Below are 22,668 nucleotides of genomic sequence, written 5' to 3'. Positions count from 1 at the left end.
ATTAACTTTAAACATTTATATAGGTCTGATAGTTGATAAAAACGCATAAGCTTGTACACTGTATGTATTTGTAAATTATAAAAATTTCAATAAATTCTATGGTTAATAAAAATAGGACCTTGTAAAATTTAAATCATATAACTCATACAATTAGATTATACTTGATTGTAGTGTCCTGGTAAGGTAAATTAATTCTAGGGTCCTCTTTTAAATTCAAATTTCTAATCATTTCGTATCATTTAAAAAATTTTTGAAATCTAAATGTGTTATTGCATCTAAATTTTTTTCAAGTTTTTGCATGGAGTTTTCCACAAACATATGAAAAAAAAAGACATAAAAAGGAATCTTAAATAAGGAAAACACACACTTATCAATCATATCCTATAGTTTTTAATCACATATGTCGCCGTTATAAAACAATACAAAAATAATGTATATTATACAAACATTATCGAGTCAAATTCATCTATCAACATATACAAAATATTTTTTTCTCCTTTCTTTTCTATTAATTTTAGATGATGACTCCTGACTTTTTTCCTCCTGAGATTCAAACCGTAAATAATGAACACGTCACGTTTTAATTATTATTAGTCTGGTTGAAAAAACCATACAAATTGTTATTCAACGAAATTTTTTTATCGTACAATATTAATGTACTTCTTAAGAAACTATAAAAAAAATGTTCGATAAAAGAACAAAAAGATATCACAAATGTTATGGATATTTTACAATAAATATACAAACTTGAACCGTAGTTCTAGCAAAAACAACTAAAGTGCCGCTTTTGTTTCAATTTCTAGAAAGATTCTCCTACTATAATTTAGCTATTAGTGATTTCAGCATCACCCTAGGCTTTCTGATAAGCTCTTACCAAATTCCTCAAATCCTTTAAACTTAAACTGCTGAATATCATGTCAATAATGAAAAACGGCAAATTCCGTTTGGTAATTTTCTTCAATATAAGAGCATTTCGCCCAATTAAATTCCTTCTAATCTTTGCTTTCATGATACAATCGTAGAGAATACTATCGTATAATGGAAACTTGAATCTATATTCGCCGGTCGCTAAAATCCTCATCACAGTTTTATTCCTAGCTAATATAGCTAACCTTTGATCATCATACTTCAACAAATCAAAATAACAAGTAGAACTAGAACTACTAATTTTCTCGTTTTTCATTAAATTTACTTCTCGTTCATATTTGCTATAAACATCACGCACCAATGGATCGCTTTTAATTATATTTAGCTTTTCTTCACTAAGGCTTTCATTCATTTCCAAGTCTATGTACGCACACAAATACTCTAAAATTTTATTTAATTTAGTTAGCCTGTTGTACCTCCGGTGGCTTCTTATTGCACGTTCAAGAGGAGTCAGTCCCATCTTATTAAGGACATTAATATTCGCATTTAATTCCAGCAGAGCTTTGGCAGGTTGCAAATAAAAAAATTTGCAACTCCTGTGAAGTGCAGTGTCTCCCCTGTAATCTGCAGCATTAATGTCAGCGCCATACTCTAGTAAAAGATTTAAAGATGCTAGTGAAGAAGAATTAGCATTTCTATTCGCTGCGTAAAATATTGGTGTTCGTTGATCCATATCCTTTGCATTTGGATCGAGGCCTCTGTCCAAGATGAGTTTCACAATATCAAAATTATTTCCCAAGACGGCATAATGAAGGGTACTACGAAAATCATAACATTTTGTTTGAACATCAGCTCCGTTCTGTAATAGAAACTTGACTGCTTCGACACACCCTCCAACACATGCTCTTTGAATCGGAGTTTGATTCAATAAATTTCTCGCATTGATGTCAGCGTGAAAGTCCAGGAGCAACTTTGCTTTTTCTGCAGACCAGAACATTTTTTCAGAAACAATATGAAGTGGTGAACCTCTTATCGATTGTGCATTCACATCTGTGCCCTGTGTTAGAAGCATCTTCACAATATTTGAAACCTTTGTGAAAACTGCAGAATGTAATGCAGTGAATCCAAGATTTGCCGAAGTGTAATTCGAACCAGAACGTTGATTAATGTCGGCCCCGTGATCAAGGAGAGCTTTTACAATTTCGATGTCGCGTCTTTTTAGGATAGTATAATTCAGAAGTGTTTCCCCTTCTGGATTGAGTGCATTGATATCATATTTAGTATTGCTTAAAAGAAAGTTAAACATGTCAATGTCAGCAAATTCAGCGGCAAAGTGCAAAAGCGTTGAATAATTTGAAGTGGAGATGTTTAAATTTAAATGTTTTGCTTCATTCAAAAGGCCTTTTACGAGGTACCTGTAGTTTCCTGGATGTATGTATTCTTCTGGATAAAACATTTCAATTGCTATCACACCTCTGGACAATAAAGCTGCTTGAAAAGGACTTATCCCATTTTCATTGAAGATATTCATGTCTGCTCCATTTTTAATGAGCAACTTAGGAGGTGGGTATAATACGTTCGATGAGATCAGTTTATGCAATGGGGTGTCACCTGCGGCATTTTTTGCATTAACGTTCGAGCCAAGAGCCATGAACCTGCTAGTCCAATTTTTTTGGGGATCATCGTTAGTGATAATAAGGTGAAGTTCCGTATCTTTAGATTCTGGGTGGGCGATGTTGATAAAGGGGCTACCTTCGTATAAAATGGAATTCACAAAATCAACGTCCTTTGCAGCAATGGCATTTTGAAGCTGAGCGTAAGGTGAATCGGTGAAGCTGAGATTCGGCTCATCCATTTTCTAGAAAAGAAAAAGAAATAAACATAAATGATGGATTCGAATCTTCTCGGCGAGTCATGAGTAAAATCTGAAAAAATTGAGTATGTGTTCATCATACATATTGGCAATTGTCTGTAACTTTCAGATTTGACGTTTTTATTTATTGATGTGGACGGACAAGATTAGGAATAATAATCTATGAGATACATTTACTTGGAAAGGAAAACTAAATTGGAATGCAAAACATCATTCTAACAGTGTCCATTTTACATGTTTAAACAGTTAAAATATGTCATCTTTATAGTATTTATAACATAGAAATCGGAATTTCACAGGTTTTGTTTAAAAACGATTCTAGAATTTATTCAAATTTATATAAATCACGTATTAGTTCGAATTAGTCAATAATATGAATGTACCTGCAAGTGTCGACCAAAAATATTCTGCGGTTTTTAGTATTAATGTATATTACTTAAAAATTGTCGCTGGTGTTTATGAACTGTCATTGTGACATTCAGAATATAACAGATAATTTTTATCCTCCTCGCGATAAAAATTATCGGCCGCCGGATAGAGGTAGTTTTCAATTGTTTGCAGCGTTTTTATCCAACTTCTGATAAATAATAGTTCGGGGATTTACAGTGTTTATAATTGAATTAGTACTTCTCATTCTCAGATACATACTAACGTAATAGATTGATTTAAAAATGGTGTATTGTTTTATTCAGAAAGTTAAAAAACACTATGTTTCTAATGTTTTACTTGTTTTAAAAATAATGTGAATAATAACCTTAAATAGCGGTGTAGCCAGGATTTTTGCGGGAGGGGCTTCGATTTTTTTTCGTAGGGGGCTACGGGTTTATGTTTAGGCAGAGTGGGGAAAAAGAGAATTAAATAATAAAAATAATTAGTTTCGGGAGGGGGAAGCTTGATCCCGAAGCCCTCCCCCAGGCTGCGCCGCCCTGACTTTAAATATAAATACATTTCTTCAAATACATAAATAGTCAGAGGCATCAAATGAATGGATGTACATAAGTAATAATAATATGGAAGTAATATCCGAAAGGTCATATATATGTCACTTACGATTTATGCTTCAAAATTTCGCATATTGATATCTAAGGTCCTGGACAATTTCCGATGTATGTCCTTACGGAAAATGTCAAAAAGCTTCACTCTTAAGAAAACTTGTGAAATCAAACAAAATTTGTCTAAAACAAAAAAAATTAATTCTATTGAATCAAACTTTAGTTGAGCCGATGCAAAAGTTTTGTTGAAATAAACAAAATTTTGTTGCGACTATCAAAATATTTTTGTGCCTCGACCGAAACCAAATCGATTTGTTGTCCTAATTATGAGGAATTTATTAGGTTCTTATCTTTATCCTAAACCCCTGACTTGGTCAAAACTAAACAATTATGCAAATTTCAATTTTGATCACTTTGGTACGGCCTTATATTAATTAACATACAAACTAATTATTGAGTCCACTAAAGAACCGCAAGGAAGTGTTGATACACGGCGTACTCCCATTTTGATTGGTGTTTTCAAATCACGTTTTTAATTGCAAATGAATTGATATTGGAAAGTTCATAATATTTTTGTTTCAAACATATAATGCTTTCAAATTTGCATGAACAAAATAAATGATAAAAAATTACACAGTTCTACCTTCTCGCGCCCTATGAAAATATCGAGATTCCGGTACAGTGACAACCATTGGAGGGGGAAAACATCTCAACTCTCCCTAGAAATTTTCTAGGGTGTGCTAACGGAACTTTTGCATTTCCAGAAGTTACTTGTTTCGTACACCCTTCTACACTTTTTTGTCATTTGTCCATTGCTACCAGCTTTCGAGCGTGATCCACTGGTTCACATTCTTGTGTTCCGCTCGTTCAAAGCAGTTCAATGTTTACCGGAAGACTAGAACGTGAACTATCAAGCACGCGCGACAGTTGGTAGCAATGGGGCACATTGGAGAGTAAGCCTCAAAATGCAGGGACACCGTAGCCGTTGTTATTGCAATCAATCGTTTAATTCTCAACTTCAGAAGGACTAAAATTATTTCCGTAACTTCTCGTAAACGTACTAGGAACCTGCTTTCTTTTTAATCGGTTGGGGTTACGGTTAGATTGCGATCGGGAAACAAATATAACACAGGAAGGAAACTTAACAATCAGTCAAATATATCATCACAGTAAGTCGCCAAAATATTATGTATTTGAAGCTGGATATAAAGGAGGCAAACAATTGAAAACTACAATCAGCCGACAGCAGATGGTTTTTTTCAGGAGGCGGCTAAAAATTATCCGTTGCCGAATAATTGAAGTTTTCAATTGTTTTCAGTGTACTTATTTAACATCAGATAAATAATATCTGATGAATTTACTGTGATATCAGTTGAAAAACAATAATCTAATAATTTTGTGAACGAAACTTACAGTATAAACATAACCTACATTAAACAAAACAAAAACTGCGCCATTGCAACTTTTTGTGGGATGATACCTCCACTTGAATTTTTTTAACTTTCCTCTCCCGTTTATCCCAGCCGGAAAATTATGTTTAGTTTATATGTATTCTCGAGTGTTCAAGAAAACAGTGAGAAATATATATTAAATAATTATTTTAAAAACACATCTTTTTTAAAATTAAATTTGTTCTTAGTCTTTCTTCTCTAAAACGAAATCTTCTCTTCCCAGAAGGAAATATACAAACATTTGTACATATTGTCATACCTGTATTATTAGAATTAAGAAAAACTATGCTCTAAATTTAAATTAGTAGTAATAGTATATTAGAGATAGAAAAAATGTAATTTTTTACATGCAAAACAAATATTATTAGACTGGTGTTCGTTATTAAAACAAAACCCTAAAAGAATAGTCCACCTTTAATTCCATGCATGTGATGAATAGCATTATAGTTGTATTACTTTCTGTCCTTACAACAAGATACGAGTGGAAATAAAAAAGTTACAAAATTAAAACAGTAGGCATATTGATTAGAAAATAAAATATTCTAAAAAGAACTCTAGTTTTGAAAATATATAACACAGAAAAAAACAGAAGATAAACTTTGCATCGATTTTCGACGAAAGATTCTCTGCAACAAAAATTAACTTCACAGGATGAACTTTACACAAATATCAGTTAAACTTTCTTTTGTTTTTCAATGGCAAACACATGTCTTTTGAAAGTCGCAAAGTTGGCTACACAAAACTTCATCGCTCTAAAAAGTTTCCTGCAACAAACTTTATTCTTAGTTTTTCTGTGAATACCTTACCTTTCAATTGTAATTTTTGTATGTGTATTACGAAAAAAGCATCCTATTTGACATCCAAATAGTCCTATATACGTCAGCTATCCAAATATCCATACATGACTCCTACACTCTTCAGCTCTGCAAAAATAGATTCAATTTAATATTGATTGAACGCAAGGCTTATTTTGCACTATTAGACTAAACAATGTGATTAGTTTTTCAAAATATGAACTAAGGTACACATGCAAAAGGATCAGGGCTTTAAACGAAAAATAAAAATTCAGAATCTTGAAAAGCGTAAAAAATATAATGACCGAAACCGAAAGTTTCCAAAAAATGAGAGATTCCAAAATTGAAAATTACTGCATGAAAATAAAACTACCGAACCTTTTTATTAATAAAATTTAAATATTCAATTCTGATGTAAAATTCAACATATTTTTAATGAAAAAGAGATCTTTTCTGTAAATATGTAATTTTTCCAATTTTCCATGCGTTTATCCCGGAAGCGATTGAAACTGGGAAATTTTGATATTCGAACTGAAAATTTAACACGTTTTATTATAATTTTCACCGAATTTACATGCGTTTTCTCGGGAAGTTGTTTTTCGAAATTCCAACTTCAAAAATGTGGGGCACTTTTGAAGTTGGAACTCGTTTTTTAATTTATGGGATTTGTTCCGGACTTAAAATTTTAGGATTCTAGTCGACTATTTTCTCCTATATACATTTTAAAATCAACAAAATATTACTTTTTCTTATTGAAAGAAAAACATCGAATATAAAATTACTTCTTTCAATTTGTTTTTAAATTTTTCACTTTTAAAGCGTAAGCGAACTCCAAACACATTTAGTATAGAATTTTTAAAGTTGCAATTAAACTCTGGCACATTAAGTTAAACACAAAAGTAAAAATGAAATGTCTTCATTAATATTAAATCTGACCGACAAATTTGATACCTATAAGAAAATTACAGGTATCAAATAAGAAAATTGAGTTGCAATTTAAAACTTAAAGATATGAATTCGTGATTATATAAGTATTTAGACAGCAATGTTTTTAAGTTTCAAATTGAATTTTAGGAATTATTTTAATTTACAATACTAATTAGTAAATGAAAATCTTTATAATAAAATTCGTAAACATGTTTTCAACTTTGTTTAATATTGAAAATAATAGAAATTATTATCAAACTTTAATTTCTTATACGTCAAGATTTTTTTCATAAGATAAACTTGACAAATCATTTATTAAATATCTTGAAGAATTTTATGGAGAATTATAATCTGTGGTATAAACTATTTTGAAAAATAGGTTCATGAAAAATTATTTTATTCATTAGTTTGCTCAGTGCGAAAGTAGCCGAGCGTAAAAGTTACCAAATTTGGTATTTCAAAGCTGAATTTTAGAATAACTTTTAGCTCTAATGTTAGTGCTAAAATTATAACATATTACTACCTCATAGAATTTAAACTCGTAAATAATAATATGTTTTAGTTTGATTCAAATTAATTCATGCTTTCATCTAAAATAACAGAATTTTGTGATGCAGCGCTACCCGCGAGAAATGCAATTCTAATAACGTCCAGGAACATTATACATCAACATCAAAAAAATTTTAATTACGTCGCAACGACGTCTAGAGTATTTGTTCTGGAATAACCCCAATTCTATCATTTCTGCAATTTAAAAGTTCTTAATTTTTTTAGTTTCGTTTTATAAATTTTATTGTTTTACCAATTTTATAATTAAATATTATTGTATTAATTATCATTAGCAAAATCTATTATTACTTATACTTATCAATATTATTATTATTACACCATTAAGCCATTTCCCTTTCGGGGTAGGCGTGACTCACTCGGCAGGGGAAAGGAGTAGCGTGTGGAAGGGATAGAGATTTTTCAGATTGATCCAGAATTCTCGTGCTATTTAAGTAAATCACACGTTCGTTCCGCCATACTTTCCTGTCCTGGCATACTTCTCTAGCTTCTTTTATGTCCATGCATTTTTTCATGCAGTCTCTCGTGTTTCTGTGACTTCTTATGTCTCTTAATATATATATATATATTTTAGTGGTTCACAAGAAACTTGTTTTTATTTTACGGTCGCCGCATCACAACAGTTTGTTTCTCTGTATGAAAAAATACTGACGTAATTTTTTAGATTTAAAAATATATATTTATAGACGATGTGAGTATCCAATTTACGTAAAGAGTGCGATTTTTGTAGTTTTTTTTTATTTTTGGTAAATTTACATATTAGTTATAGAGAAATATCTTATTAATTAAAATTGTAGCTAATTCAAATAAAAAAACTCTCATTTAGTGTCCGATTGGAAACAAATTATTTTTCGCCTGTAAAAGTCATAAAAAGTATGATTTCATATGAGCAGAGAAATATTAGAGCATAATTGTATCTCTAAATATTCTTATAAAGGATTTCCAAAATTTTGGGTCATGCAGCATACAATAGGAAAAATATCACAGAAAAAACAGAAGATAAAGTTTACATCGATTTCCGACGAAAGATTCTCTGCGACAAAAATTAACTTCACAGGATAAACTTCACACAAATATCGGTTAAACTTTCTTTTGTTTTTCCATGGCAAACACATGTTTTTTGAAAGACGCGAAGTTGGCTAAACAAAACTTTATCGCTCTAAAAAATTTCTTGCAACAAATTTTGTTCTTAGTTTTTTTCTGTGATACAATACATATGGGATGAAATATTTAAAACCTTGTCACCAGAAAAAAAATAATAAAAGAGTTTCTTTAATAAGGCTTTTAATGGCTAGTCCCCTGATTACAAATATATTGGTTATTTTTTTCAAATTCCTGGTCAATTTTTGTTTACACAATTTAATTATTCATCAATAAAAACTATAAAAAATGTAGCATTTCTTTCGAAGAGAAAATCATTAAAACTTTAAATTTTTTAATAAAAAATCATTCAGGCCAAACATTGTCACAATTGTCTTTAAACCTGTTGCAAAACTGATTATGCTTTACAAACTCTATGTCTTCATTGTTTATAACAATTTTCGTAAAAAAAATCATAAATGACACAATTTTTTAATTAGGAAGTATCTCGAACAAACGAATTATATAGTAATTTTCTAATAATCTTTGTTGGCTCACTTTTCGCTATAGAATCTGTAAAAAATATGTGAACGATCCCTCATAAGAAATTAGAAAAGTGTAAATTTTTCAAATGGGCATTTGTTCTGATTATATAAGAAAATAGTGAAAAATGGTTTGATAATAAATAAGTTATTCTTTCTGTCTCGGTTTCATGTATATTGCTATTTCAACTAATTTAAGAATTGAAGAAACTAGACATATCCTTGTATAAGAAAAATTTGGTTACAAATATTATTTCAGGTACCCATTTGAAATGTTCATCTTATCACTATTATATACTTTTTCTCTATTGTATGGCGAATGTCTCAGAATTTTGACAGTCGCTACAAAAAAATGTTTAGGGAATAGCTACAATTTTTATTTATAAGATATTATTCTAAAACTAATAAATATATATGTTTTAAATCTTAAACTACGAGAATTTCCAATTTTACGTAAATTTGATGCGAGCAATCACCAACAATTTTTTTTAGTCTTAAAAAATTAGGATAGTATGTTTTTACTGAATAAAAACAAACTTTCGCGATACGAAAAATCAGAAGAAGCTTTTTTTGAACCGTCCTAATAAATATACTTACGCACTATATTCAAGATATTTTACCAATGTAATATTTTATTTGACCAAGATAGAAGCATTCAGTTGTATCAAAATTTGTATTTTACACTAGACAAAGTAGTTTTCTTGTCATGTAACAACAAAAATATCATTTTTAGGACATGTAAAAAATAAATTTTCTACTTATTGATCCTTTTATATAAAAAATGACATGCTATTCACTTTAGACATGTTTTTTGTACTTTCCGAGATGAATATCTCTTGGAGAGATAAACGAAAGAGCTGAGATTTACAGATTTCTCAAATCAGTCTTTCATCTAATCATCCTGTAAATATTGCGCTGGTCCCAGACTTTTTCATCACTAAATAAAAACTTTGAAAATTGTTCATGAATCGCTATTTTTATGTTTGGCATTTGGTTACGACCAAGTTGAAGTTAGTTTCATTGGCAGCGCGAATTTTCAATTTTTAAGTATTTGGTAATTTCATTTCCTTTACATAAAATGTCACTAGTTACAAATTTTCTAATTAAAATGTTCAACTAATGAGTTCTGTAATGAATACCTTTTAGGGAGAAAAAATAAACAAATCTGAGATTGAAATGGTATTTAAATCAGTTCTTAATCTAAAAACCCTTTAAATTTCGTATTAGTTTCGTAATTGATACAACTAAGTTGAAATTAGCTTTCGTTATTCGAAAGAACTACAGATGAATTTGATTTATTTGTAAAAACGTCATTGGTTTTGAATTTATCGATTAAAGTATTTAATTAATTAATTTTATAAATTAAGTGAATTAGAAAAACCAAAAAAATGTAAACGTTCGTTATTTTGATGTCCTCAAAGCTTAAAAATGCTGAATTCTTTAAATAATTTATTTATACTATTTGCAACCTTTATCGTTGAAAACAAACACTGTTACTGACATATAAAAATAAAGTTATTGCATATTGGAAAAAAAATAACTTTTAAAGTTATTTTCGGAAGAGATTTTAGGAGTATAGATTTAATCAAATTCAGTAAAATGTATCTCAACTTTAAAGTGTCGAGTTTTTAACTGAAATTTTTAATATTACAGGATTAAGATATAGAAAAGGAGCTCAAATTTGCAATGAAAGAAGCACAAATTAAACGTTTTAGTCATCTGTTTTTTTGAAAAATATCAATTTTCTATTTTTTTATTAAAAAAATTATTTTATAGAATATTGTACACATTTTGATTTTATTCTCGTAGGTACATCGCTTGAAATTAAAACTGTAATTAAGGTTGTTGATATATAACAATATTTTTATTAAAATTGAAAGTTGCGAATGTTTAAAAAATGTCACACTTTTTATCTTAGTACTGAAATTTGGCGATTTTGTTTTCAGAAATGTAATAAAACAAAAATATTTCCTTAGTAAAAACGACATGGCAAATGAAATTTGAATCAAATAGAAATAGTAGAATTTAATTCTACATTGATGATTAGTTGTTGCGAGAATACTTTGAAATATATATTTGGTATGTTTTTTAAATATTCAGATAATATTCAAAGTACAGTGTCGGATTATGACACTCGCTGCGAGTCACATGTTCTTAATGAGTTGCTAATTTTAAAGAATTATATGAAAATTAAAAAATGTATCATTCATATTCTATTTACCTGAATTTTCTCGCCATAATCAAAGAAGCACATGTTCACAAAGTAAACATAAGGTTGACAGTAAATTTTCGATTCTATAAGTAATAAAAGGGTAATACTTGTATTAGGGTCATATTGTACCAATATTAGATTGTCATAAAACCTAATCCCTTTTATATTACCCTAATTATTTACATTGATTTATGCACATTCACTTCTACTTATATTTCATTATAAATCAATTCACAGGTGCAATCTGTCAGATTTCGAGAATCATTGAAATCCACAGATATTAAATTTTAAATCTCTAATTGAAAACTTAAGAAAATGATTTAAATTTATGATTTTTATAGTTAATTATTTTTATATATAATAATCTGGGTAGTTAACAATATAATCTAGGAATGTTAACGATTTAACATAAATAAATAAAATTTGCTTGGGCTGCATTTTAAATTGTTTCTTGGAAAAAAGTAACTAGACATTTAGTTTTAAGAATTATGTTTAACTTTATATTTCCTCTTGTAACTTCTGGATGCACAAAAACATTGTTTTCAAGACCTTACAAGTTCCTTTTATTTTTTTTATAGTTGCCGAAAAGTTGTATTGAAAGCCGTAAAATGTGGAATTTCCATAATTTGCGGATGCTTATCTTATTACTGTACATGTAGTAATTTAGACTAGAAATGTTTTGTATTTAGTTTTTTTATGCGATTGAAAACAATGAGTGTAAAAAATTGCGGAACACGTGCGCTTAGGGTGAATATCTTTGAATTTTTACTATTTTTAGTTGATAGAAAATAAATTATTTAGTAGCCTACATACGTATGCTAAAAAATATATATTTATACGATTATTAAAGTATTTACGAATAATACCAATAAAAGATATCTCCGTGACAGGGTGCTATTTCCAGGGCGTTAAAATTGTAAAATGAACGATTGAAATCGTATAGCAGGATCTATGTTGGATTCGTTAAACGGAAAAGCATTTAAAAGACTCTTTTACGAGTAGTTAAGGTAAATATTAGAAAGGATCAATTAAAATATGCTGAGAAAGCTATTAAAAAATACAAATAAAAATATCTTGAGTGGCAGGAGGTGTTTTGGACAATTTTAGATGCAAACTATTGATAAGATGTGAATTCCCAACTATTAATAATCCTGTAATTACCGGATATGATTCCGGTAGAAGCTGTTCATAAATAATTTTCAGTATGCTCAGTCCCATGTAAAATCTTAAGCCGAAGTTTGACGCGCCAGTTAAGTAAAAGCGGCGCCGGTTCCGGTTGGTTCAGTCAGGTATAGAAAAGAAGTGCCGGCACATCAGGTAAGTGACGGCGCCGGGCCGGGTGCCTATATATTGATTTATACCATTTTTCATTGCAAAGGGATTTCGGCAAAATTAGTTTTGTCATTGATAAGAGTCGTTGCCAAAAAGTTGTAAACTCGAAGTCCCAGCTGTTTACTTACTTGGGGGCAATAATTAATTACGCAGGGAGACAAAAGAATAAATGTGTTATATTTTTATATTTTGGAGAGGATTAATTATAATTAATCATACTTGTATCACTCTCAAATTTATTATTTTTATATTGGGAAATTTAAATGCTTCTAAAATGTTCGTTTCGTAGTTAGCCCAAATATATTTTCTTCTCAATTAAAAAAATAAGTAATTAGAAATATTGATGAATATTTTACATATAAAGGTGCTTATAAATGTTACTAGAATATTACAAAATATTAGAATATTTTATTTATATTATTTATTTGGTGATGCTTCTCCACTAAGCAGATGATTTTTTATTTATGTGGCTGGTATTTCCGTTCCATTTTCTAATTGTGTTAATGAATAATGAGCAAATGTGAGCTGGTTGCTAGTTCGATTTAAGGAATTAAAATTCAAAATTTTATAGCAAAGACCCATAATTATGAAAGAATAAATGTGTTCAAATTTCTACAATAATGCTCAAATATTTCAATAACATCTATCTATATTAGTTTGAAAATTGAATTTAAAAACAAACATGAGTATGGCAGATGTGTAAAGCAACAAGTATAAAGTATATAATGTATCTATTAAATTGATTGTTTCAGTAATATTTCTAATACCCTCTATAATATTTTAGGAAATTTGTCGTGATACCTATTTTGTTTAATTTACAATTTCAATTGTTGGTTTAAATATCTCACTTCGTATAAACTAATGCATCTCTTTTAATCACAAACACATGTCAGATGATTTTTAATAGCTTTTAGAAAATTAATGAAACTTAATTTTTTTTATTTTTAATTAGAAAAAAATTGGTTTGCGAAATTTTTAGGAAATTCGGAAACAGAAGTGCTCTAATGACTATAAAAATTATGAACAAATGATGTTTCTCCTAAAATAATTGGACAGTTTTTTGTTGATCAATCTCGATATTTTAAGATTGAATAAATAGAATCCAATATTAGATTATCTTGTATACAGAATTAATATTTGAAGTGCATTAAAAAATTTTTTTTTAATATTTAAACTCGCAGGATATAGCACGATAAATTTTTAACATACTAAAGGACTTCCCATTATTACAAAAATCGTGAATCATAGGAAATTCAAAAGGAACCAAATATTTGGTAAATAAAATAGTCGTCGATTTTTTAAATTTGCAAATTTATCGATTTTTATGTGTGAGATATAATCACTAAAAATTTAGTACGGAACGTTTGCCCCTTACGAAGAAACTACTTTCTTTTTATCACAAGAGAATACTAAATATTAATAATCATATTTCTGGCTGCATAGAAAAATATTGAAAAAATTGGAAAACCCTGCATGAATTTTTTATCAAACTTTTTTTGTGGTCTGTCAAAATTTGATTATTCTGGAGGTACCTTTAAAATACATAAACTTCAGTCACTTTTCTACCATACAAAATCTATTCAAGATCCAGTTAATCCAGAAGCAAATCTATATTTTTCGCACAAAACTTAGATCTAAACCTAAATTTTTATTTCTTTCCATATCTGAGAATATGATTATTTAAAAAAAATTCTGTACTATGGGTAGCCTTATCGCTTAGTAAATAATCCGAGCTGTATTTTTATTTTTTGATGAATTTTTTGTTATATAACAACAAACATTTCTTTTCTAAATGACTGTATTTTTATATGAACTTATTACACATTAGGGAAAAATTGAGGTTAGATTTCACATGGATTCCACTATTTTGTTTATAAATTAAACACTAAAATGTAGATATGTATCAAACAGAACTTATCAAACAAAACTTACCAAACAAAAGTAGGTATCACATGAATAACAAATTTAGATTTTGATTACAAAATCGTCACTAAAATAATGTAAGATCTATAAACGTAGAGAAACATAACACCACAACAAGCGTAACCAAATCGACTAAATGTGACCAAAGGGTACTTTCAGGTACTTGGCCGTATTCATCCCTTCTGCTCATGCGCGTGGATCATTCCTACCAACCAATCAGGTGCGGTTTCCAGCAGGATGACCCTCTATTGTAGAAATTTTTACTCAAACAGTTGTTGAATATTTGTAGTCCATTTTAAGAATTATTCCAGAATTACTTAAGATGAAATTATTAGAAAGAAATATATTGCCCCTCAGAGAGTTACTATTTTTTTTCATTTATTCAATTCCAAAGTCATAACTGAATATAATTATATTTATTTAATCATTTTGACGTTGATTTTGACACCATGACCTGCATGTAGATACTTTCTAAATTTGATTGAAGCTTATTTATTGAAAATGATACTTCTTGTTTGAAAAAAATATTTTCTTTCTTAGGAAATTTAGGAAACATCTTTTTTTTATAAATGAGCGATTTTACCTTGGATTTCACAGCGCTGCTCTCAAACCAATCCCAAATAATGTCTTTTATAACAAGTTATACGCGTTGAACTCTAAATCTCAGAAAAAGAACAAAAAATAATTTTCTTTTGTAAAAATGTTCTAATGAGCTAAACATTAACTCTTTATTATTCAATAATAAGGTATAATTTTTGTAGCTTTTTTAGGCAGAAAAAATCTAATAAGTTTATAGTTCTGGTTGTAACGGTTCCAAATATACATGCAAAAAAACCATAAACAATTTGCCAGTTTATGCCTATTCAACGTAAATAATTGTACATGAATTCTATTTAGATCATTGGAATTTCTGTAAGCTGAATTTAAATTTAATTATATTGAATTTAAAAATAATTTACCTAAAGCCAACAGAATTTCAGCGTATTCAAGCGGATTTAAGAGAATCCACATGAATTCTAGAGAATTCCGAATGATTCAAAGGAAGTTGAGAGAATTCTAACGAATAAAACAAAATTTAGAGAATTTCGTGGTACTTCAAGTTGATTCTAGAGAATCCATGTAATTGAAAGGAATTTAAGAGTTTTCTACAGCATTTAATCCAAATCAAGCGAATTCTAGATAATTCAACTGCATTTAAGTGTATTTCAAAGATAATTCAGTTTCAACAAAATTACAATGAATTGCTAAGAATTCGAGTACAATTATTATTCGCCTTAAATAAGCAATTAAGCATTTAATTTTTTAGCACAAATTTTCGAATTGTCTAATCTAGAAAAATGGATGGCTTCTTATTTGCCATGTAGATCTTGTGAAGCGTGACAGCTGGAACTATGAACTTTTTTACAACTTTTTCTGATTTAAAAAACTAAGAAAATTACACCTATATGAAAAATAAAGATATAATATTTATATGAATATAATATTTTGTTATTAAATCTCTTTTTGGTGTTTTTTTCTGAGCTTTTTGCAAATTATCTTGAGAACCGTTTGAAATAAGACTTCCATTTCGTGTTACATTGCGTAATAGTTACGTAAATTGTAACTGTCATTAGTTACAACTGGTAGATAAAGTAACTTTAAGTTATCCAAAACGTTACTTTTTCACTTCCTTATTATTTTATAGTTTAAAAGTTAAAATAAATATTATGATAATTTCTAAAAACTGAATTTAAAAAGAATTAGCCATTAGGTTCTCGTAAATAAAAAATAAAGAATATATTTCGTCAAATATATATTTAGAGTGAAATTCAAATTAATAGACATGTGACTCCAAATATCCTACCATACCAGATTCTGAACAAGTTTTATTTTTACGCATTGTTCAGCAGGATTGCCAGAATAATTACTTGTTTCCTTGGTTTTTTTTTCATCCGCCATTCAAAATGTTTTTTTTTCTTTATGTATTGAATTTCAATTTAACATCAAGACTTATGTATTTAATTATAGCAATTTTATTCTCGCCGTTCACGGAACTATACAAATTGCAATTTTAACACAATAGTTGAATTTTGAAAAAAAAAATGAATTTTTAACAGAAGAGTTGAATCTTAAACAGAGAAAGATTTCTCAGTCAAATTTTGAATTCATCAGTTGTGTCAAAAGATAAAATTCTTTTAACGGAATAAATTAATTTTCAAATAAAAAAGAACACTTTTTCAAGCCAAAAGTATGAGTTCTTAAAAAGAAAAATTGTTTTTCTACAAAACACTATCATTTTCTACCTAATTATTAAATTTTTTACAAAAGACATAATATTTCAGTCAAATAGTAGAATTTTCATTAAAAAAAAATATTTTTTGCTAACATAAAAATGTAATTTTTAACTATATAGTTAAATAAAGTTAATTTTTTACTAAATAATAGAATTTTCTAGCAAAATATTTTAATTTTCTATCTCTCTCTATAAAAAGGAATTTACAACAAAAACAACAACTAAATTTTTAACAAAGTACGTCGACATTGAACCAGCTAATTAAATTTCAAACCGGAAAATTAGAATTTTTAACTAAATGACTAAAGCCCTCTACAGAATTTTTTTACCAAAGGAGATGAATTTTTAAAGCAAAAGCAAAACCTTTCAACAGTAGAGTTGAGTTTTCAAACTCAAAATATGGATACAAAAAAAGTTCCTCATTTTTTAACCAAGTAGTTTGAACATTCTACCAAAATTGCTGAATTTTTTTACAAAATTCATGAATTTTCAACTAAAATAAATTAATTCTCTACAAAAAATATAACATATAATATTATTTCAATAAAAAAAACATTTAAATTCGAAATTCAACACCGTTGAATTCAACCAAAAAATACGAATTTTAAACAAAATATCTAAATCCTCAAATAAATCAGAATACGATGAAAAAAATGGTTTAGCTGTTCTAGATAATCGTTTAGCTGGGACAGCTAAACCATTTTTTAGTGTAATTTTCTACCAAAATAGATACATTTTTAACGAAAAAAGAGCAGATTCATTTACCAAAAGAGATAAATTTCTAAACGAAAAATTCGAATTTTCATTTTCAAACCGTAAATATGACTTTTAAAGAAAAGTTACTTGTCATTCAAATAGTTTAATTTTTTACAAAAATACATGAAGTTTCAGTCAATTAGTTAAATCATAAACCAAAATAGATGTATTTTCAACGAGAAATATACTATTTAAAATTATTTTAAACCAAAAACAATTTAATTTGAAATCAATGGAAGTTAAATAGAATAAAAAAATATGACTTTTCAAAGGAATGGCTGAATCATTAGGCCAAAAAATTTATTTGGCTGACGAAGAATCGAACTTTTGAAAACGGTAAAAGTACCGAACGCTAGAGAACAATACAGGGTCTATGTCTTAATGATTCTCCAATATTTAAATACATTTTTGAAATTAACACAAACTTCAAAAAACCCAATTATGCAAAAAAATTGTACAAAGAGGTTTGAAAAGAATTATGTTCCTCAAAAAACTGTTAAAAAGAAACTCAAGAAATGAGCCGCTTTACAGTGTTATTTCAAAACATATTCCTCTTATTGTAACTCTTTTTGTGCAATTATTTTTCACACGTAGATTTTCTTGAATATTTTGTAAAATGGTTTTTTGAATAACATAATTGTTTTTAAACCTCCTTGTGAAATTTTTTTGCATAATTTAGGTTTTTTTTAAGGCTGTGTTGTTATAAAAAATATATTCCCAAGAGATTGATTTTCTACCCATAAACATCTTCCAATAGAAGATTTACAAAAAACACAAAGTAACTTTAAAGAAACTAAAATTGAAGTTCCAAGTTACTTCAAAAATTGTAAGTTGTGTTAAAAGTTACTTTTAAAAATATTAATGAAGTTACCTTTAAATTCACTAATAGAATTACTTTTCAGGTATTTAGTTACTTGTAACAAGTTACTACCCACATAGAAAAATGTCCATCCTCAAGTTGCAACAAAAACGAGACACCGGAAAATGAGAATGCAGTTATGTTCATGTTACAGTTTCATACTTGAAGTATTCTCATTTTGACAAAAAAAATATCTCTTGAAATATCACTGATTGTGACCATCGATTTTACATCCAGTAAACTTCATGGGGTCCAAGTAGTCTATTTTAAGCATGGTATTTTTGTGCGATTTTTGAAAGTAAAAACATTCTTTTCGACCCACCCTAATGGACATATAGGTCATATTTTATTGGACAGTGTTATTCACCCAAAAAATTATATAAACTCTATAGACATTTGATCAAAAACGTTTTTACATCACGTAATTTTTAAAACTTTTTGCGACGGAAATGTTCTTTGTAACTTTTTTAAATAGTTTTTAGAACTCCTGCGTTTTTTAGACCTTAACGACATTTTCAAATGAAGCTTGTCATTTATCAATTCAACTAAGTAATAGCCAGAAACAATTTTTTAAAATGAAAAATTGTATTTTAATAGCCGTTTAAAGTTAAGAAAACTCCCACTCTAAGGGCCGATTTCACCAACTCTGATTAAATCGTTAATCATTGATTAACCTTATTTAATCAATACTTTGCGCTCTACCATTCTTTTAATCATGATTAGGGGAAGATAATAACGGGTTAACTTAACCGCCCAATAATGGCTGGTAATGGAGTTTAATCAGTGATTAGAGTAACATAACCTGGAAATTGAAGTGTAAGTGCAGTGAGTGCAGAATACAGGAAGGAATTATGGCTCTGCTTTACAATGATATTTTATCCTCATCTGATGATGATGAAATGCTTGACCAAGTTCAGAGAAAGCCACGAATATTCAGACACAACTGCCACTTCTCTTCTATTACACTTGCCACTGATACCACTCGTAACCTCAAACTTGGGGAATCTTATCATATGCTAATAAGTTGCCGAGTGTTTATGAAGAGATTCGCTCTAACCAATCAGAGTCGCCGTTACAACAGAAAGACCTAGAAACTAGACCTTATTGCGAACAAAGTATATGATTAGCTAACCAGAGGTTGAAAATGTTTGGTAGAACGCATCGTTGGTTAACGCTGATTTAATCATTGATTAAAAATAATCATGATTAGTTAATCATGGATTTAATCAGAGTTGGTGAAATTGGCTCTAATATTTGAAAATGTGACAAATATGGATGAAGCGGATATTTACTTTTTGAAATCAGTTAATAACATTTTCAAATAAATAGAAGAAAATTAAATAGAGTGATAAATTATTTTTTCACAAAGGGTTTCAGTTTTTGCATCCTTTCTAGTTATCATAAAAAATGTTAAACAAATTTGTCAGTCCACATTGTATATTCTAATGCAAAATTAAGAAATTTTTTCTAATAATTTTTCAATGTACATTTCCGCAAATTGCAAAATGCCTACTTTCAATATAATTTTTACGTAAAATTGCAAATCATCATTCTAACGACAAACACACTGCGGTATGTATTATGCAAAAAGTATTAAAATTAGAAATTTGCTCCTTTTACATTGATTTGTTTAAAACATTAGTGCACATACGGCAGGTAAAAATTTAAATCTAATATATTTACGGTAAAATAAATTTGAATGTTGAGGTTTGAGTTGTAGCAGATGTTCGAAAAGATCGAGTCTTTAATATATTGTTCTATAAGGCGAAAAAGGATTATTACATAAAAACCATAAATGCTCAAGTATAATTAAATTAATACAAGTATTTAGAAAATAGATTTTTTAAATATAATTAAAAGTTTGATTTTAATTTAACCTCAAAATTGATAATCCCTTTTGGTATCCGCTAGTACACAATGTGTGTACAACAAAATAAGGCATATTATATAATACTTGGTTCAAAATATATTTTCTAATGTTAAAAAAGTTGAAAAGACCTTAGCTACAATATAATTGTACTGTTAATTTTACAGAGCACATATCATGTTGTACAGTTTTATCACATTTTTCCGTTCTTTGACATTATGGATATACATAAAAAAATATTTTTCAAAACATCAGTCTTAACATATATTTCCATTTTTCAAAGAAAAAGCATGCACCTCCTCCGCTTGATTAGAACATCTTTAAAAAATATGACGTCACGTCTAGGTGGGTATATGGCGCGAAAGAAATATAAGTTAAGAAAGGATATACAATCTTTTTTTCGAATAAAAATGATAAAAAAAGCCTTTTTGCAATTACCCGTGCAGAAATTGCCAAACGTTTGCCTTATTCCCGATTTGGGCCAGATCGGGCACACAATGTTGTGGCTGTTCAGTTTGGCCCCCTCTAGACCCCGGCTTAACAGCCAAGCTTGACAGTAGATGGCGCTCCATTAATTTCAGGGACTAAAGTCGGTTGACTCCAAATCGCCCAAGTTTCAATGTAAAGTGTCAAGAGTCAAAAATATTTCAATTATTATTTGTAAAAGTGACAAAATAAGTAGGAAAAAATGCCAAAAGTGAGCACAAGACGAGTGCGTAGGTATAGTATACTTCAAAATATTCCTGAATTACGTGTTGAAGACTATAATAAGTAGCAAAAGTAATATTTCATTTGTTGAATGTGAAAACGAATTAGATCAACAATGACGTCATAAACATATTTATTTTCACGTATTTTTAGGTGCTTTGGTACATTCGGAATGTAAAAACAACCTTCTTATTTATAGTCGCTTTTGTAAAATTGACTTAAAGAGATAGTGCGATATTATAATACACTTATTTCAAAATAACTTTCTACAATTAAGTTCAATATAGAAATTGAAAGCAGCTTTAATTTAGAAATTAAAACCAAAAATACAATACAAAATACCTAAACGGTTTATCATACACAAATGCTGGCTGTTATACTCCAATGTTTATATATCTTGATCTGTTTAATAACCCTGATATTTATATTGTCAAGTTTCAGTTAAGGAGGTTATATATTCGATTTTAATATTATTTTATTTAGGAATCCATTTTAATTAATAATAAGAGTAATAAATTAATATGGGCCCGATCGGGGCCCGGCCTGGTTATCTCTGGGCGCAGCAGTTGGGCCCCGATCGGGTATCGTGTTTCATTTTGAGTCTGGCCCCATCTAGATAGCCCAATTTGTGCAAAATTCTGCCCGATCTGGCCCCGATCAGATCCATATTGAAATTTATGCACGGGTATAGTTGTACTATTGGTGACTTTAGAATGAAATAGTTTTATATTTAAATATCAAAAAATGTAGTGGATGAACCTGTTCTGAATGATTTAGAAAGTATTTGTTTTGGTAAGTATGTTCAAAAATATTTTATTTTGTATATTTTCTAGATGAAAAATAGTTTCTTAATTTTCAACTGTTTATAAATTTGGAAAAATTAATCATTTTGTAAAATAGTTTGAAACCACTGATTAGTATCATGAGCACTTCTCAATAATAAGAAAGGTCACAAGGACAACAAAAATGAAAAGCAGAAAAATATGTATTATAGCAATAGTGAACAATATGGATAACTGCTAGAGTCTCATAATATACATTATAAAGTATACTAATTAAAAAATTCTTTTTGGATCGATCATTAAAGTCGGTGTGATAATTATAATGTAAATTGAAAATGTATACGCAAATGAAGTCGCAATTGCATGATAATTGATATAATAAATAAATAAAATAATCGTGAGTCATCAACAAGGGGTGGTTAGAGTTAGTGCCACCAAAATCAGCTCCGAGTAAAAAATTAAACTGGAACAAGCCATTTTAATTCTTTATCCTATTCATGGGTCACTCCATAAATGATCATCTGAAACTCATCAAAACTTTATTATAATTTATATTCGTCTTCGAAAACCTGAAAATTACCAAAAAACACCACTTTCAAACTTGCGTATTTCCGAATATACATTTTTAAACCAAAATTAATCTGCGCGACAAAATTTTTAAAAATTATATACATCACTCACAAAAACTTTGCGGAAGTACTCTGCGTGGTTTTCTTTTAAATATGGTTTCAATTTTGTGCCTACTAACCAATTTTGACAAACTTAACCAAAGTAGGCAAAGCAAACTGAAGCAAGCAGACAACGTATCGATTACTGTCTTTTTAAAAATTTAAAATTCAACACAAATTCCGAACCTCAAGTAAG

The 22,668-nt window shown here is 28.8% G+C and overlaps 1 protein-coding gene across 3 annotated transcripts; it reads right to left on the bottom strand.

The window, feature by feature from the left end:
- Positions 1 to 370: 370 nt before the first annotated feature.
- Positions 371 to 14,690, bottom strand: LOC117174285 (putative ankyrin repeat protein RF_0381). Of its 3 annotated transcripts, XM_033363252.1 has the most exons (4): positions 14,570 to 14,690; positions 11,315 to 11,388; positions 5,990 to 6,106; positions 371 to 2,725 (listed from the first exon to the last, which is right to left on the bottom strand). In XM_033363252.1, exon 4 carries the CDS (start codon positions 2,720 to 2,722, stop codon positions 851 to 853), a length of 1,872 nt encoding a protein of 623 aa, XP_033219143.1. In that variant the 5' UTR covers positions 2,723 to 2,725; positions 5,990 to 6,106; positions 11,315 to 11,388; positions 14,570 to 14,690; the 3' UTR covers positions 371 to 850. The 3 variants fall into 3 exon arrangements, with proteins under 3 accessions (XP_033219143.1, XP_033219133.1, XP_033219152.1); XM_033363242.1 differs by lacking the exon at positions 11,315 to 11,388; XM_033363261.1 differs by lacking the exons at positions 5,990 to 6,106; positions 11,315 to 11,388; positions 14,570 to 14,690 and adding an exon at positions 3,791 to 3,906.
- Positions 14,691 to 22,668: the final 7,978 nt, after the last annotated feature.

Source organism: Belonocnema kinseyi, chromosome 1 (genome assembly GCF_010883055.1).
Source record: "Belonocnema kinseyi isolate 2016_QV_RU_SX_M_011 chromosome 1, B_treatae_v1, whole genome shotgun sequence".
In the NCBI taxonomy this organism is placed as follows: domain Eukaryota; kingdom Metazoa; phylum Arthropoda; class Insecta; order Hymenoptera; family Cynipidae; genus Belonocnema; species Belonocnema kinseyi.
Note: the sequence above shows the minus strand (reverse complement) of the source record. Positions and strands in the feature narration are given on the sequence as shown.